The following is a 19,576-nucleotide window of genomic DNA, read 5'->3' as shown; positions in this document are numbered from 1 at the left end:
GGCAGAAATGGTTGACTGGGAGATCTCTTTCAGCAAACAGTTCATGTGTGCCAAAAATATAATCATGAGTGGGGTGAGTCTCATATCACTTCTACAAAGAAACGAAAAATATTACATTTACGCATTGAAATATACTGACTCGGGTAGTTTCTTCACGCAAACCATCCCCAGAACTTTCCATGACTGATTCTCGCCACCTGATGTTTCGTTGGATCGTTATTGAATCCCGCTACATGTCATCGACACTGAGAGACAGCTCTTGAAACAGGAATTCTCGACCTAGGCTACTGTTTATTGAGCGCAGTGCAAAGCACGCCGAAGCTTCACATACGACCTATGACCGTGGATTTACGAAAACAAAAATGCCGGATGGAAAAAGCCATTATAACCATTTCACAAGACACCAATCTTTCACTACCGGCCCAAATGTTATAATGAAGTATGAAGCACCAAGCAAAAGGCCAAAAAAAGAACGACGCAAGTGATCGGGTATTTGGTCATGTCTTTCGTTTTCGCCCATAGACATGCTAGATGGACTAAAATACACACATGGGTCTAAAATGGGTGCAAGCAGATGAAAATCTTTACAAACCCAAGAGCAATCTATACTGGAGATACCGTTACGCGCACGCACTTAGGTCTCAAATAGTCCTGGTCTTCGATGACGAACAATGACGAAGAAATTACGAACACGGGCCGAAAAAAGGCGCTTGCTTGTGTAAAATGCAGCAAAATGCAAAATACTTAGATACAGCACAAAACTTAGAAGCTGGATCCAGGATAATATGGTTGTCACGGTACGCCTGTTGTTATATCCGCCGATGAGAGGTTCTGAAGGGGAGCGCCGGGTCTCGGTCTACGACTACGAATTTGAATTGACAACGTGAACGCAGCGCATGTGCATCTGTAAATTGTACACGGTGCTGAACACTTTCAAACAGATAGGACACCGCGTTTCGCCCCTGTGAACGGCACGGTGCTGCCTCAGCGACTCCCTCTGGGTGAATGTTTTGTCGCATTCTTCACAGCTCCACGCGCTCATCCGCGAGCCAGCCGAGGCGCCTGCAAAGTTCCAGAGCACCGTCAATATTGAATATTGCAAAGGGGAATAAAGTGGAATGAAAAAATCAAAAAACGAAGGAACATGTACAGTACTGTGCTGCATCATGTAAGGTTAGAACTGCTAGATATTTCTATAAAAACCGAGCCTCCAGTGAATCAAATTCAACGCATTGCAGCTGCAACTCCACCACCCCCACTCCTCCTACTTCCAATCCTCTTCCGGGCAGGAAGGGACGGCGCACACAGCCAAGGCGTGAACAGTGCATACATTGTGATACGGGAAAGTTAAGCATATATATATATATATATATATATATATATATATATATATATATATATATATATGGGTCATAGGACAACAGCACCGATAGTTAAGCACAAGTGTACATGGGGCACGATATTTCCGGTATTGGGGATTTGTCGGGGCTTGAAAAAAAATTCCGGGATCACTGTCACCACTTTCTGGAAAAACCATGGTGAAAAGGAAGTCATCTAAATCTTCATAAATAACCATAGAAAGTTTTAGCTTAGGTGACCGGCGGAAGGGTTAATGCCAGCAAAGCGTTTTCAGGACCCGGCACTTAATTCAAACTGACCTATTCCTGGAGTTGCGGTTATGCCCGACCTCACTAAGTCTTATTTCGCAGGTGCATAGCCAGCTCAAACTAAGTGCAGCATACGAGGCCCCGCCCCCAGACGGCTACCATCCACCCGACCTAATCAGTCCCCAGACGGCTACCATCCACCCGACCTAATCAGTCCCCAGACGGCTACCATCCACCCGACCTAATCAGTCCCCAGACGGCTACCATCCACCCGACCTAATCAGGCTCCAGCGGCGTTCCCCATTCCCCCACCATTCCATACCAAGCCTGCCACAAAACTACTCATCCTTTGCCAACTAAGAAAAGATGAGACAAAGCAATAACCATCATCTCGGACGACACAAACCAGAGCAGATGACAAACACACGTGCGGCCATACCCGTGTATTACGCACCCACACCTCAGAGGAATCCAGTTCCGAAAAATGTTCAACGTGGATTAATTTGCACTCGCTGAGCAGTGCTGAAAACACGGCCTATGTACGAAAGAAATAAATACATTTCCCAGTTTAGTCCACACAAAGCGCTACTGTTGTAAAAACTGTTTTAACGAGCATGACAATGACATAGTGAAATCTAACAGCAAACCAGTCACTACGGCCGTCCTGCTCCCTTCACTGTTCGCATTACGTACCGCATTGGAACCGCAAGATATACACGTGAAAGAAAATTGCGTTTTACGGACCGGCTGAAGTGAGTGACTGTGGATGGCATTCCGGATCGCACACACCTGAACTGGCTTCCGGACACCGCCGTCGCAAACGTCCCCCCCCCCCCGAAATGCGTCCACCCCTGGCAAGGCAGTAGACATGGTCCAAAAACTTGGCGGTCCCTCTGTGTCACGCGATGACGGCACGGGACCTTATTGCGAGTGAGCGCACCAATAGCAAGACGATCGCAGAAAACATAAGATAGCTACAAGGCAGTCCTGTCCACCTCATCGTCTCACCTCTCTCCCCATCACCACACTGTGCTACATCCGTTTGTGTACGTTTTTCAAGTGCGCTTTCATGTTGCCCTTGTGGCTGAAGACCCGGTCACACACAGGGCACTTTGTCTCCCCCCTGTGCATGGCGCTGTGACCTCTGAACGAGGAAGCGGCGAAGAACGTACGTCCGCAGTCAGCACACTTCTTGCCCGGATACCAGCATCCATCTGAAAATGAAGGCGCGCTGAATAGCCCAGCTGCATGAAAGCCTCGGCCAGTTTTTTGGAGCCATGCAAAGTTGTAGGAGACGTACGTGCGTAGAATCAGTTCTACACAACATACTGCCTCATTCTCGAGACAACTATTAAGAAGAAGAGCAGTTCTAACGAAAGCTTCAGGGTCTCCCATTTCTAACTTTCTCCATCCAACTGCACTCGCGTAGCTAGACTATCGTCCACTAGATAAACGGTAGGGCTTTTACACTCACAAAAGAACCAAAAACACCTCATGTCACGCACAACAGCACTCACCAACTTTTCGATATCCGAATCCGCACTGCCCGAGAATCGTTGAACTGCGCGTCTGGGGTAGTAGCAGACCCCATGGCCATATGAAATTATTGCTCAGCGCATATATTTCGCGTGCCGCTTTATGGTGCAGCCATTCCAAAAACACAGAACGTTTCGCACCTGATCTAAGGTGCATGTTAGCCCACAGGCCGATGCAGTTTTACAGCCGGCTCCACCGCTTGGGCAACGTCAGTTCCGATCTGATGCAGACCACACTAGCCGTTACAATTTTACAGCCGGCTCCACCGCTTGGGAAACGTCAGTTCCGATCTGATGCAGACCACACTAGCCGTTACAGTTTTACAGCCGGCTCCACCGCTTGGGAAACGTCAGTTCCAATTTAATGCAGACCACACTACACGTCATCACAACGCTATCAAACAACTTTCAGAGGTTGGGTTTACTGTAGCAGCGGCCCGTGGTTTCGTATGTCATCTAATCAAATGAAATGCTTTGTTGTCATCATCCTCATTGGAGGTTTACGACGCACCCAGCTGCTGAGGCTGTGTGACGTCGCCCACCTCTCACACTGGCAGGAAGGGCGGGCAACGCGGAAATCGAACCCCGTACCTCTGGTTTCCCAGACGCGCAGTGGTAACGCGCGCAGGCGCCTTGACCACTACACCATCGGCGCCCTAGATGCCTTGCCATTTTGAGTTTATATAGCGTGGTAGTCAATCACAACAGCAATGTATTCACATTATTCCAGGCGCGGCGCACTGGGTACCAGTAACACGTTGCACGAGTGTTAACACCGTTGCCATCGCATCAGCCAGGCCCGCTTTTCAGTACAAGCAGAGTTTGAGCTCACAATGCCTGCGATCTCAGGAAATGCAACCAATCTAGTGTACAAGTGTCCTCCGAGCACAACGCGACCACTTTCCAACCACACTGCTGAAGGCAGGTGGTTTGCAAACCAAGCACTGCTAACGTACAGAGCAGTTCATGTATTAAAAGGTGCAGAACGAAGAGCACATCATCCAGCTTTGAAGGCATGCGCTCCAACACATTTTGCTTTTCCCCAATATTTCTATCCACTTGTCATCGATGACAGCTTCGCTTCTGTTCCGATACGCATCATTAATCGCTTCGTCCGTGGACAGCTCTCAAATGCGTTTTCATGTTACCCTTCTGGCTGAAAACCCGGCCACATACGGGGCACTTGGTCTCCCCCCGATGCATGGCAGCGTGCTTTCTGAACGTGGAGTCTGAGTAGAACTGGCGTCCGCAGGTGGCACACTTTTTTACCGGGTACCAGGATGAGCTTTCTGAAAAATAACTAACGTCAGGACCTTTATCAAAAATCACGAATGTTGCAGCAGGGCAGGTTTAAAAGCACAAGCCCGTTAACTTTGGATCGGGCATTTTCAGAATGTGTGTTACCAGTACCCCAAAGCATTGGAGTTGCGCGTATTAAACCGAAGAACTCCGGGATAACAAACAGAAACCAATGGCATCGAAAGTAATTGTTCATACAAACAACCAGAGAGCCGTCACAACACTCCGCCCCATTTTGAACGCGTTACGAAAAAAAAAGACATAACTAGCACGCTGAGCATTGCAGTGCAGCTTCGCGCCCCAGCGCACGTAACGAGGGGCAGCTCCAACAGACCTTGCCCAGTGCCGTCAGTGGACTGTCAGCGTTCGGCTTTCCGACAGTGGTGTGTGGCTTCAGCGACAGTGGTGTGTGGCTTTAGCGACAGTGGTGTGTGGCTTCAGCGACAGTGGTGTGTGGCTTTAGCGACAGTGGTGTGTGACTTCAGCGACAGTGGTGTGTGGCTTCAGCGACAGTAGTGTGTGGCTTCAGCGACAGTGGTGTGTGGCTTCAGTGACAGTGGTGTTTGGCTTCAGCGACGTTGCGTGAAACAGCCAGACCCACCAGCCACGCAGAGATGTCACACATTTATATATTCACATCATCAAACGACATCTTCCGTAACCCAAACAATCCTCGTCACGCACTAAATACGATCTTTCCAATGGGAAGTTTGGAACACCCATTGGAACCTCAAGCCTGACCGCTCCAATGTTAATGTGCATGCCAGGATAAACAGCAGACTTCTGCAGAGCTGCACGCGTTTTAGCAATAGCGCCAATGGTCCACGACCAGCCCTTTGCGCACGTTCTACGCCAATGGCAGTCTCTTCTAGTGTAGTCGTCGGTCTACACAAATTTGGTACGAAAACTACACGATCTTGAATTTTTGCAGGGGCAGCTTTACAGACAACTATCAAAACTTACCAGACATGTTACCAGGTGTACATGACTAGCTCGGGGAGAGCTCATCTCACCTCAACGTTTTTATCTGCAGCAAGCTATTGTTATGGTGCACTCCTATGGGAAATGCACGGGAAAATGGAGAGTGGGCGACAACTATTGAGATCGGTTTTTAGCTCCAGATATGCAAATTAACTACAAACACAGTAAACAATGCGAGGCCTGGCTCTAATCATACTCGCAATCGATACAGCTGGTTAAAAGTCGGTTCAACCACAACCGCCCACAACACCACCAGTATTACCATGACCAGAAAATGACGCTCCACACGATAGGGCTGAACCGGGCGGAAGTGATCGAGGATATCCAGCAGCATATCCGGGGCGACATGACCGGAATCAGCGACACATCGCACGTCCGCCTTCGAGCTCAGTGATCATGAAAACATTTGTCATGATCGGCCTGCCCATTCCACATGGTGATGATGATGATTTGGGCTTTAGAACGCCCACTGCCCTGTTCACATGGTGCTCATTCATCCCACGTGAATTTCACCATATACCATGCCGGAATGCGGAACATTTATGGGTGAGCGTTTAGCGCCAGCACTTCAGACATACGGGACAAATGGCCGTGCGTACGGAACGCCGCTCGCTATAGAGTGGGCACAACGCGCAAGCGCCACCTACAACGCAGACGCCCGGGCTACGCAAACACCGGGTCCGCACGGTGTCGACAGCCGCGGGCACGAGCCGAACAGGGCTCTTTCCACCTCAACCAGTTTGTCACATCGGATGCCATTGGGAAAAATGGCATGGTATAAGTGGCATAGGCCTAAACTGCAATTGTCAAGTCCGTTGCTCTGACACGGTTCCTTTGACATCGACTAAACGACGTAGATCATCTGTGTCGATGACAACGTTTTGACATACCGTTCACTGAATGCCGTCTGCGCAGTAAGGCATGCTTACAATGTCGTTGACGCTCTTGCTGGGGCCCGTGTCACAGCGATGATGCGGCTGATGGTCTGCATGGTCTTTGCGCTAACCTCCTGCTAATGAGGCCGCCCGTGGCACGTTTGTCTTCTCCAATGCCTCCGATCGGGTTATATGCATATGCAGAGATACCATAATTTGCTCGCACACATCTCTTAACTTACTACTGCCCTATGTGGAACTGAACACACTTACGGTACTGGCCATGCTGATAACTTTTTTGGCGTTGTGGGTGGTACTTCTACAGGATGCACTCAACAGCAGCTTCTCGACCAACGCAGCACGTATGCATATAGTTTGCTTGCGCAATGGAGGACCTGGCTCGCAGTGCACGAACGTTACGGCCCGATCGCTGAGCCGCCGTAAGGCGCACCAGTGGTGTTCCGGCTTTCCACTGGGACCGCGTTGAAAACGGAACTTGACGGGCACTTCGCCGCCAAAGAGCTGAACGGCTAGCAAGGGAAGTGTACTAATCACAGGACATGTCTCGGCTTTTCAGGTACGCCCGTACAAATTAGTGGGCCCGATCCATTGCAGCATGGATGGTAGTTATTTGACTGTACGCACATTTTGCACCACTAACAAGACTCTTCGCCTATCACTGCGCTTCGCCACTCACTCACCATCACACATTCACTCGCCCACAAGTTTCGTTGTGGGCGAGTGGAACTCACGCGCCACACTATTCTCTACATCCGTGAGCAGTTCGCATGTGCCTCTTCATATTGCACTTCTGGCTGAAGACCTGGCTGCACACGGGGCACCTGGTCTCCCCTCGGTGAAGGGCGGCATGTTTACTGAACGACGAATCTGAGAAGAACTGACGTCCACAGACCGCACATTTTTTGCCCGGATACCAGGAACCGTCTGAAAGCGGAGAGAAATAGGAAAGAAAGTAATGCGGCGGTGTAGCAGTACTGTTTCAAAAACGCAGATGCGCTAGGCAACTTGAAACTTTATCTAGCATACTGAACCTACATAGCACCGTTTCACACCAGACAGGACCTTTCGATCTGGCCGAGTCAGCGCACGTCAACACAAGTAATGCGTCAGAAGTAAGGGACAGAGGGATACCAACAATGGGTTATAATCGCATGTTAATGCCGGGCATCACATGCCCTCATCAGGTGAACGTAACCTTCAGGCCCGTTACACCATCATTTCATTGTGCTGGCTTTTTATGATGCGTTTGTTTAGAAATGAGCATGACTGAAGTCCGTATATGCAAAACTGAACCCAGCCGGGAAAAAAGCAGAAGGAGGCGTCGACTTACTGAACGCAAAATATATAATAGGAGATGTCCACATATCTCTTATTTAAGTGCGACCAACCACAGGGCAGGCGCCGCCAGACCTCTGGAACCCGTATTCCCCTCAGGCAACCACTGGGGTTTCAGATGTATCAGTTACATGGATGGGCGGCAAAGACACAACCAGATGTACATACCTACATGCAGACGCATCTACCAGGACAACCGCTAAAAAATGCCTAGGGGGTAAAATTTCTTTCCGCGACTGTTTGACCGCTGTTGCCACGTGGCGACCAGGTACGCCGAACATTGACAACACTGCCACATTTAACAAGCTCATGGCACGTGGAATAGTACTGGTGCAAAACTGACGACGCTCGTCCGCCGGCGTCCTCCTCGTGGTGCTGGGCACTATGGCTGGCCGCCTGCCGCGCACTTCAGCTCGCCTGGCGAAACTGCCCGGCACCGTCCCCATCAGAACGTCAGAACGCTGTCAGCCAGCGTCCTTCTCGTGGTGCTGCGCACTATGGCTGGCCGCATACCGCGCACTTCAGCTTGCCTGGCGAAACTGCCCGGCACCGCGCCCATCAGAATGCTGTCAGCCAGCCGGGGACGCTTGGCCTTCGCAATATCAGCGCATGGTTTCTCTTATCATCGCCTTACATAGAGACAGGACTCTCCACCACAAATTCAACAACAGCTCTTCCATGCATCTGGTATATTTGTGTTATTTCACCTGGAGCGCGTCATCCACCACAGGCACAGCCGGTAGCACTCCTGCACACAACCCACCAGATCGGCTTACCGGTCAAGGCACGGGGCTCGAGGCCTCGGCCCCTTCGGTATCGCTCACCATGCATCCGGTCCATGCAGCATCCCCTCGTCCAGGTGCCGTGTCAGTGCGGAACATACCAACCAGACAGCACAAGTTTCCTGCTATCCACGAAGCTTCCATACGCTGCACAATTAAATCACAGTACATGCGTCATAACTGCTCGACCCCACTTCTAATGCGCTGGGCGACAAAGGAGCAGTGTTTGTCACAGACCAGTGACGCACGAGCAGCGTCCATCACCGGCCGCCAGTGGAGGCGTCGTCCACGAGCATGACGGGGTCACATCCGTGCATTGTTTGCATGTGTACTCTGAGGTGCACTTTTTGGCTGAATATCTTGCGGCAGATCGTGCACGTCGTCTCGCCGCGATGAAGCGCCTTGTGGCTTCTGTAGGTGGACGGAGCGAAGAACTGGCGGCCGCAGACGTCACACTCCTTTCCCGGAAACCAAGGGCCACCTGAACGAATGGAACACAAATGAACACAGGGCATGGCCAAGGCTTATAATGTCGCCATGGCTGAATCATAGCCGGCGCGTGCCCTCCTGGCCAAGGACTGCGCTGGCTCTCATTCCAGCTGAGAGAACCAATTCCCTGTCAGTTAATCAAAACCTCACAAAAAGATGTGTCTGCTCCCACGAGATGAGGTCCCCGCAATACTTTACCAGTAAACCTCACATTTGTTCAAAATAAGACGGTTAGTCGTTAGTGTGCAAAATGGTAGTTCGCAGCTCAAACAAAGAAGCACCCGTTAATATCGTCTTCCAAAAACCATTACATTTGTGTGTTTAATCTATTAACTGTTAAATGGGAAGTATCTACCTCAGGAACTTCTGTTTCCACTTAGATTCTAATGCAGACAGCATATTCGCATCGTGTCACCAGATCCAGGAATGCTTTCATTATCCATCTTAGCGTGTTCTTCCTTTCGACAGGCACTGGGATCTGTGTCCATGGACAGGGAACTATCAAAACGTGACGCAAGAAGTTGTCGAGTGATTCAGATCCTGTCTGTGTACTTACTTAGCAGTACACACACAGCCGCAATTGTCGTCATGAAGAGCTTCCTGAATTGCATGAAGCAAATACTTGACACGATCTGCGTAACGTGGAATACGCAGGTTTATGTTCGCAGCTTGCGGAAATCAGTATTTTTAGGATAACCGGGAGTTTAAAACGATCCAGACCCGTTCGTGGTTTATAACTGAAGCTGAACTTCAGTAATGTCTACTTCACCCATTTTATAATAAACAGATCAATTACGGTTATCCGTGTTAAAAACCAAACACAAAACTACAAATAAACCAAAAACACGACTTGTGGTTTGTAAATCAATCGTGCAGGATAACTTCGCCAAAAAGTGAACTTATCTTACAGTCAACTTCGGAGCGATTTATCTCCATGGAGTCAACCGTCTGCAAGGATAAAAGGTATGGAGATGCCTTACGTAAGCCGGACATGTCTAGATTACATTTAGTTCATCTATTTTTTTGGTCACAGCTCCAGGTGCGTCTGAAGCGATCCGTGTCTGGATTTAGGCCCTGAACACGATTGTTCCCTTTTCCAATGAGCTGTGTAAATGAAGCGTTCGGGAAGAGGGAAAATGAAGTATTTTGGCCGATGACAGTGTCAGTTAACTTCCGATGACGAGGATAAATTAAGACGCTGCATTTTTTACACACTTTATTTTGCCCTGTATTTCTCTCGGACGAAAATGCACGCTTTACGGCATACAGCAAAGACCTGCAACGCGAGAAAGGAATGGGAGAAAATAAGACCGATGGTCTAGTCCATAGAACGCAACAACACTATAGTCTGTGTCCCTTCGCCCCCTCCCCTGCGCCTCCCACAAACAAGCGCCTCAACTAGTCATGCCGCAGTAAAACAGCTGAATTTGACAAGCCTTCAAACAAATCGCCAAGGCTGCCAGACACAGAGAATTCAGATGCATATGAACACAAACTGATGCACAACACTGGCCCAATACCCATCCAACAAGGGTCATAACAATAAAGTGAGCACCAGCAACCCTCCATCACGACCTCACCGACGTCGGTGCTCCACTGAGCAGATCGAGAGCAGCACGAGCTGGCTTCAACAACAGCCTACAGCTCGGCATCGGCGCTGCGACTATGCTCCCTGTCATGTGCCCTTCTCATGTGTGTCTTCAAATGTCCCTTCTGGCTAAACACTCTGTTGCAGATTGCGCACGTGGTCTCGCCGCGGTGCAGAGCCTGATGATTTCTGTACGTTGACGGTGCGAAGAATTGGCGACCGCAGACATCACATTCTTTGCCGGGATACCACACTGAAATCAGAAGGGAAAGTTGTGTCACAAAGACAAATCGTAGCAGACCTGTTCTAGGGTCTAGATATAATGAATCCAACTTCGTGCACTGCACGTCAAAAGTCCAAACCACCAAACGGTCGATTGCTAACGGACCATTGGGCGTTCAATAGGTTACTTGAAAACGTGTGTCTTAAATGCTACTGCAGACGAGACATTTAAGTAAGGTAAGCCACACCGCAAACCTGACGTGATCACACGCTGGCCACGCAGGCACCCATACATGACGTGATCACACGCTGGACACGCAGGTACCCATACATGACGTGATCACACGCTGGACACGCAGGTACCCATACATGACGCGATCACACGCTGGACACGCAGGTATCCATACGACGCTTCGGATGAAGCAAACTGAGAGCACTCTCTAGGCACAGAGGCGACCCCTCTACTTTAGCAGCCAGTGACGATTAACTGGAGAGACTATTCGTAAACGTGACAGCGCAATCGCAAGATTAAAAGCGATCACGTTTGTTGTCAATGTTATTGGCGGAGACCGAAGCCCAGATATCATTCAACAGACGAAATCACTTCAGAAGACTAGACGTTGGCCGAATCTCCAGGCAACAATTGCGAGCTAACGCTGTCGCCGGGCACAACGTTGTAAATACAGCCTAGCAGAGATCAACAAGAGACAACGAGCAGCCATTCCTTACCCCGAAGCGCCAGTGAGCAGCTCATTGCGAGCCCGCGTGAAGTTTGGCCATGTGCCTGCTGAGGCTGCCCTTCTGGCTAAGAACCTTCCTACAAATGGGACAAGTGGTTTCGCCGCGGTGCATAGCCTTATGATGGGTGTACGTGGAGAGACAGGAGAACGACCGTTGGCATATGGAGCACCTCTTGCCGGGGTACCACTCGTCACCTGAAAATAACGGGATCCGCTTCGTCACCGCCTGGCACTTGGTCCACGGTGGGACGCGCATCATCTTTGCGAAAATATGTGGTTCGTAATGGCGCTTCCATTCCTTCAGTTTGCACCACTCGTTCACACTGTTAAAACCGTTTGTTTTAGATCTTAAATTGTTTAAGCCATCATTTCTGCATCCTACCATTGGGTCTCATATCTGTCTTTCGCGATTCTCAGCTAACATATCGGTTTGCACCGCACATTGGCACTGGGATGCATTCAAGGGAAATGTGAACCTTCGAACGCGGAAAACAAGGCATCAGCTTTGTTCTTCATTCATCAGTCTACAAAACAGCGCCGACCTCTCCAACCGCACCTCTTGAGCAGTACCATCACCTGTAAGCCATGCACTACACCACACACACTCCTGTTCATGAGACTGTCTTCCAAACATATGTTGAAACAACCGGCATGTGCATGGGATGTATTGAGTGCCGCACAGTCCCAGAGGACCTGTGAACACACACACATGGTGCGCATCAGAGAACAACGGAATGTGGTGGGGTGTAGTGCGCTAATACCGCATACATAACTATGTCGAGAAAACATTTGAGTTGCGGGGGGAGGAAAAGCATGAGTCAGTTTCGCTCTTACCGAACAGTTATGCCTGCTACCAAAGCGCATCGCGGCTACTGTAACACCAGCTTCCTTTCTGTCCACCAATGCATTCACTTTCTATCACACCGTTCAGCACGGGCCCGTAAAGAGCGTTCGTCATCGCACTCAGCCGCCACCGCAGTCACCCACCCCAGCTCAGAACCATGAGGTCACCACTCGGCCCAGGCGCGACGCACCGATCACAGCTCGAGCGCGTGCACCCTGCGAAAGTGCCGCTTCAGTCCCAGCTTCTGGCCAAAAACCTTGCCGCACACGTGGCACGTGGTCTCGCCGCGGTGCAGCGCCTTGTGCTGCTTGAAACTGGAGCGGGAGAAGAATGGCCGGCCGCACAGGGCGCACGGCTTGCCCACGTACCACGCCCCACCTGGAAACAGGACAGCCGGTGAACGAGCACCGCCACCGCTGCCCGCCGGTCCGCCTGTTGAACGCTGCAAGTGGAATGGGTACAAGACGCGCCGTCCGCGATCGGTGTCAAATAGGCGAAACGCGCTTCTAGTGAGCACATCCCAGTCGTTAACGTGATGATTTTGCAAAAGAAAAACTGTTTCAAAAGGCTTTGCAACATTTTTATGCAGATGTGTGCTGAGAACTTGAGGCGTAACGGCATAGCAAATAAGTTATTGAAGTAGACTAAAAAGCACACGTGTGCGCTAAAACTGTGTCGGAAACATTTCATAACGCTCTGCTTTTTGTGCACTCCGTGACACAAAATATACAATAGAGAGCACAGTTAAACGCGTGCCGCACAAAGACGTTGCCAGTCGCAGAAGTCACAGCGACAGTTTAACCCCTTTTAATCGCAATTAAATCACGTTACCACAGCATTAATACATCTTCACCATAATTTCTCACCCGGCCGCTCCGCTTGTCCACAAGCAAACGATGCTGTAATCAGCACATGTTTGCCTGGCTGCAGGCGTTATTACAAAAAAACAAACGAGAACGAGAAATTTGAAAAAGAGGGCAAGACGCAATTCAGGCTTATTTGCGCCTCTCCCTGGTCCTACCAACTGCCAACATCCATCCGACGAGTACCTATTTCAGCCGGCACTACGTATCAGCCGGGCGGTGCATTCGCTTGATATGCAGGCGCAGGTTATGTCGCGTGGAAAAACTCTTTTGACAAACGGCGCAGGCCGTGAGCCCCCGGTGCAGCTCCATGTGGTTCCACATGCCCTGCGGCCAGCGGAAGGCCTTGCCGCAAACGGGACAGACCGCTCCGGGGCTAGCGGAACCCGGCAGCGCGCACCCGACCCTCGCCGCGGCGGCGCCACCTGAAAAGGGGCACGCCGTGGGTCAGTCGTCGACGCGCCGGGCGGCGCTCGCCGGCGTGTCTGCAGGCCGCGACGTTTCATCCAGGCGCCAGCGCAGCACCAGGTGGTGGCTGGTCGGGTGCTGATGTGCGCAAGGGCAGGGGGGGGGGGGGGGGGGGGGCCTGCACGCCAAGACGAGATCCAGAGGCCTGGGTTCGATTTCCGCTTGGAAAAACTTCACTGGCTGCGGTTTTGGCTGGTTATTGGAGCTTTCGGGCGTTTCGACACCGCCATCATGTCGAGCCCAACTGACTCCAAGTTCACAACAGAGTGTGGCGAAGATGATGGCCTTTATGTTTCAAGATACAAGACCAAATAGATGCAAGACCAGATAGTTAAGTCCCACATCTTTAACAACCAATCCAGCTTAAACTGTCGGTGCGTTAAAAATAGCAGTTATAAAAGTTAACAAGCACGACGTTCCTTTACGTAGCGTCCGCACGCTAATCACAAAACACATCGCTTGGAAACTGGCTGACTGTGGCTCCGGCCAACTCCGGCGACGTAAGTATACCACATCTATGGCTTTCCAATGACCTCCTTTTTGCTTTGTTATCAAAAAGCGAACGTGACGCACGTCGCCACACTCCTCTTGCGGAGCACTAGCGACTGCATTGACGACAGCGCTCAGGTAGGCGCAACTGGGATTCAATGCCGGGGTCCCCACGTGGGTGTCCCATGCGCTAACCACTCGCCATCACGCCCCTTTCTACCGGCTTCCGTTGGCGAAGGTGCAACACCTTTGTCTAAGAGACCACGTGGTCGCTGACTTCTAAGCTGTGATAGGCCGTTGCAAGGTCAGCTCCTGAAACGAGTGTCGGCCGGCCGGAGGTGCTTAGCTCACACTTCGCGCTCACCGTTCTCGAAATCCATTCGAGCTGCTGCCGCACTCTCAGAAGCAATTCGCAAAAAAAATTGTCGTTTCCGCGCGGAATGAAAGGAATGTTGCTACGATATCGTCGTCTGGCGATACAGGTACCACATCGCGACCACGGGCGAAGTCCCTTGCAGCAGCCTTGTTGGTGTTGACGGGTGATCCCTTCCCACGTATGCATAGGCGTAGATATAAACCCAACCGAAGGGTACGTTGGCCGGCACCGAAATCTGCCATGAGATGTGCCATATGTCGCACCGCGTCACATGGGCTACGAGATAACGACGGCCTTCCGTATTCAACTCACGACAACCATGACAGTGCGATGTGCTGCACAACAGTCATCCATTTTGCTTGTCCCGATTCCTGGCGCGAAACGTTCAAAAATATCGTGGACAGAAAACACAGTGAAGGTACGAATATGCTGACTCACAAGAACGACTGCTACGGATGTTCGAAATCAACAAGTATTTTACTGTAGCAAAGACAGAGTGCAGTGTCGCAAATTGAAGCGCAATTATCATAAGGAAGAGAGCCATAAGTGGGCCAAGTTGTTCGTGTATTGCAAATGTAAGAAATGCACAAGGAAAGCTGCCACGACACCGTCCTGGCAACGTGGTGTACATGCATACCGTTTCTGCATCGTTTTTGTCAGCGCCCTCTCACACAAAGGTAGAACGAGAAAATATGCAGTCAATCCTGACGTGAAACACGAAACTAGCGACGCAGTCCGCCGAGAACTATCGCTTCGAATGAGAAAACAAAACGTGTCGTTTCAAGCTATTTTTGGTCGAGTAGATGGCCGCACAGTGCGGACACCTCGTTTCGCCGCGATGCATAGCCAAGTGCTCCTTCAAACCACTAGCACGAGTGTATGTCAAACTGCACAATCCGCACTTGAACTGGGCTGGTCTCTCCTCCAGTTCGTTTGACACATACTGCCGCCCTGAAAAAGAGGATTCTGGGTCATAGAGGCTGTCCTGACGAAACAAGGAAGTTCAATGTCGGAGTTATAAGTTACCACATGAAAACCGTGTCTGTGTAAGGACTTATGCCGTCATCTTCCATAGCAAAGGACTTGGCTCGCCAAATACAGGTCTATGGCTTAAATCAAGATATTTCCAACTCAAATGGTATGAACCCACTAAAAGTTTTTGGCAAAGGCAAATATTCTAGAGTGAAAAGAAAATGTGTTCCAAACAGGCAGACCGGCAAAAATACTCCCCACGAGTCAAGGCACCTTTTAACCAATTTCGCTATGATTGCACATGATATTCATCAAAGTCTTCCACATGGACCAAATCAGTCAAAGTTAGCAAAATGCTGCACCGTAAAAGCCAGCCGCTGACAAAAGGGATCACCTGGATCCGGGAACATGAAGCAACTGCCTACGCATATAGCTATGCATTCTTTTCAGGGGGCCACACCCCGAAAACTGCACGTGATGCTACCCGCCATTCTCCTGGGAGTCTTCGAACCAAATGACACTTCACATGTCAACACGACACTTTGTCGGGGTGCGGTGCGTTCGTGTCGTCAGGAGTGAACAGCACATCGCTGACCCAACAGGAATAGCAGTTGCTGGTTGCCGTACCACATAGGGATGATGACGGAAAAACTGGGCAGATGCCGTGCGCCGGTATATTGATGTGGATGACCCGGACGAAGCTGATCCGCTTAGCAAGCTGCGGCCAATGATTGTTTCCACACAAACAGGGGCCTCAGCGCCCTGCGCCACAACACCTGCGCCGTGCGTGGCTCGCGCTCACATAAATGTCAATTGATTAACACGACCCACCTGTGCATCCACGCCGGTGGTAAACGTACCCATAACAAATGAACGCCATGCAACACACTCGCCGACGTAAACGCCGCAAATAAAACTGGACAAGCTTTCCGAGCTAATAAGCTTTATACACGTTAATCACGTTTCAATTCATGTGTGCGCCAGTCAACGGTCTCGCATGAATGACAACTGCACATCTTACTACTAATAATCACTTAGACAAATCACAAATACACGCGTTTTGTAATATCTCCCCCTTCAACATTGCTACGTTCACCGGTAGTGGGCTGACTTGAGGAGTGCAGGTAAATGTGTAAGGTCACAGCAGGGCTTGGGCAAATGGTAACTCTAAATGTCGCACAAAACAAGCCCCTAAGATTACACTGATCACACCAGCGTCCTCCAGGGTAACATGCACGCGAGCCGCTTCACCATGAACATGTTTACGCGGTCCTTCCTACGAAGTCATCTATAGCGCGTTGGTGGCGCCAGGACTGGCAAGATCCGCCAGCATGTAAATGCCCACGGCGACGTGGCGCCACTCCCTCTCTCCCCACGCCCACACCACTCAGCCCTCACCCACTCGCCCCCCCCCCCAAAAAAACAGCATTTTGGCGCCTGTGCTGAGTTTACTACACCCCACTCGCTTAGTCGGACGACTGTCGAGGTTGTCCATTCTTGAAATGAACCATTTCGATGTGGTTTTTCAGCGAACCCTTCGTGGCATAGACCCGGGAACAGAAATCACACTTAGTCTCGCCGCGGTGCATCTCCATGTGGTTAACCAGCCCGGACGAGTGGGTGTAGGAGCGGTCGCACTGTGTGCACCGGTAGCTGCCAGCTTCTTTCAATTTCATGGAGAACCAAGGGCGATGTTTATCTGCAAAGACACGGAAATTACTGGCGCAGGTGACAGAGCGGCCTGGCGGGGGTTCTCGTCACACGAGGTATGACCCCCTTTACTTCCTACATTTATGCAGTATGTGCTGATTAAAAATGCTGGTTCCAGCGTCAAAGGTGTTATTGTTATTGCTTCCCGCCCGGCATCGTAAAAATACAGTTATCACCCGTCGTGACTTGTGGCTGAAAAATTTGCGACTTGCGGAACGAGGCGTCGTAGGCCGCAACTTTGTTCCATGGCTTAGGTCCCTATAGGGTCAACCCTTTAAATACTTGTGGTGCATTCCATTGCCAAAATAAGATCAGCTTCAAACATGCTAAGTCCACTCCGGCATCGAGGATTCTCAGTAAAGTCGTGTACCAAGGCAATGCATTTGTGGCCTGACATGGTCACTTCGTGAGTTATGGCTTCATATCATGGCAATAATCGACCTCCAATATATCAAGAGGTACTGGTTAAATGACGTCATCTAGGCCTAGGCCATTCTAGGCCATGTAGCGAAAACCGATTTTCAATTTTGATAATTGAATCAGTATTTGCTAGAACACATCTTCAACCAATCTCTTCAGGCATAATGCACGTCATTTATTGTCCGCATAAGTACTCCGCACTCAACGCCAAAACCAGGAGCTCAATGCCTCCCCTGCTGATATGGACTGATACAGTTCACGAATTTGATAATAAAAAACAAAGTTTTGACCTGGCCGACCGCCTCCACTGGCACCAATCACAACCACGCGGAGCGTTCGTTGAAAGGAACCACCCCTCGCGTGTGCCACACCCTTCAAGACCACCTCAACCCTCTCGCTAAAAGAAAACGCGTCTCCGTGCAATGGAAAACATTTATCACCGTTTGCGTGAGTCGGATGTTGCAACGTCGAACTGCTCCCACTCGTCATCATTAGCGTCTACTGCGCTCTGGGCTGAAGCAGCCATACGCGGCGGACCACTTTGACAGCGAGGGCAACAGGACGCTGCTTCTATCTGTCCGTCCCTCGTCTGATGTTACAGCAGTCCCATGTCGCCATCCCGGCACTTCGTTGTCCGCGTTATACCCATGAAAATGCGGACGGTGTGGGAACGAAATGTCCGCCATTGCCCGACAGAACACATTGCGTAATGCACAACGTATTCTGGATGTGATATTGCTGGCATAACTATGGCGCAGACATCATGACGTCACGCTTATTCCGAGAGCCTGGTCTGTGGAGCAGGCTGGGTGATACACGGGCGTGCTGGTTTCAACGTGGTTGTGTTATATCCAGGAATTTTGCCACACTCCGTTATATCTCACGCAGTAGTCGTACCCACCTCCGAACGGATTTCGAAAAAAGGTTTCAAAAACCGCATATCGGGCGTCTCGCTGGCCCCGAACAGCACGCTATGTAACACGGCGGGTTAGCCAGCGTTCGGCGCAAGACCATGCAACGATAGACGGCGCTGCGAGTGTAACGCACGTCCGCGCTCACCACCGATGCACTGTCCGCACACCGCCGCTTCGGCGATCGACCGTCATTTACCTCCCAGTTCCACGTCTATGCCAACAGCAACACACCCAAATCAGCGTAAGACTGTATTCGTCGATGGCACAGCTGCACGGGGGTTGACAGAACACAGAATGTACACATTCGCATTGCACCCGCGGCTTTTCACGGCCTCACACATCAGCCTCTTTCACACAGGGAGAAGCACTGACAAACACGCGAATGCATCACCAACACCGAGTTGCATGCTGAGCGACACAGGTGAGGCTTTGCCGTCAGATGTCTTAGAGCAGCACCTGACGTCCGCCCGCCGATGAAACAACTAAGGGCGGCTAACAGCGCGATGAATGGTTTCCCCATGTATTTTCAGGTTCGTTTTATTCGAGAACACTTTTTGGCATACTTGGCACGTGGTTTCTCCAGTGTGCACTTTCTTGTGGGCGCAAAGGGCAGATTTACGCACAAATTTCTTGCTGCACTGATCGCACTGCCAAGCCAGTTCGCTCCACGCTCGATGCCTGTATTCTGGAACAAAGTTACCAAGTGATTAACGCTTTTACCAGTGGTGCAGATGCAAGTTATTTGCTTGTTGTTTGATCAATTTCACCAGTGCCACGAAGGCAAAATGCACAACATTCCCTCCACAGAGCAGCCCGTACTGATTGTACCAGCTAGCTGACAGAAATTGACCTCCATTACTTTTGAAAACGGTATCACAAAGAATGACCGTCCTTCCAAGCATTTCATGAAAATCGACGTTGTAATTCCGACGCGCTCTCAAAAACTGCTGGCATGCCTGAACTACAAAGAGACACTGGTTCAGGGCGGAGTTGCCTTTTCCATATACATGGCGATGCCTGCTGGTGGGAGAGCAACGGGACCCATT

At 50.5% G+C, this 19,576-nt stretch overlaps 1 protein-coding gene and 1 long non-coding RNA gene across 2 annotated transcripts; both read right to left on the bottom strand.

The window, feature by feature from the left end:
- Positions 1 to 271: 271 nt before the first annotated feature.
- On the bottom strand, positions 272 to 2,751 carry LOC119093807 (uncharacterized). Its single transcript, XR_005093682.1, has 2 exons — positions 2,616 to 2,751; positions 272 to 1,062 (listed from the first exon to the last, which is right to left on the bottom strand). It is a non-coding gene; the product is annotated as an uncharacterized LOC119093807 (long non-coding RNA).
- A 9,760-nt stretch (positions 2,752 to 12,511) lies between these two features.
- On the bottom strand, positions 12,512 to 14,518 carry LOC119094118 (zinc finger protein 728). Its single transcript, XM_037217194.1, has 3 exons — positions 14,503 to 14,518; positions 13,457 to 13,606; positions 12,512 to 12,696 (listed from the first exon to the last, which is right to left on the bottom strand). The coding sequence occupies exons 1-3, from the start codon at positions 14,516 to 14,518 to the stop codon at positions 12,512 to 12,514; spliced, it is 351 nt and encodes a 116-aa protein (XP_037073089.1).
- Between the last annotated feature and the right edge of the window lie 5,058 nt (positions 14,519 to 19,576).

Source organism: Pollicipes pollicipes, unplaced genomic scaffold (genome assembly GCF_011947565.3).
Source record: "Pollicipes pollicipes isolate AB1234 unplaced genomic scaffold, Ppol_2.1 Scaffold_4002;HRSCAF=4701_pilon_pilon_pilon, whole genome shotgun sequence".
NCBI classification, from domain to species: domain Eukaryota; kingdom Metazoa; phylum Arthropoda; class Thecostraca; order Pollicipedomorpha; family Pollicipedidae; genus Pollicipes; species Pollicipes pollicipes.
This window is presented reverse-complemented; position numbering and strand designations above follow the sequence as displayed.

Bases quoted from the DNA above. Each gene is read 5' to 3' on its own strand.
- LOC119094118 (XM_037217194.1), bottom strand. The intron at 12,697-13,456 runs GTCAAAAGAGTT...TCCTGTTTCCAG, and splicing joins GCTCACGGCCTGCGCCGTTT to GTGGGGCGTGGTACGTGGGC.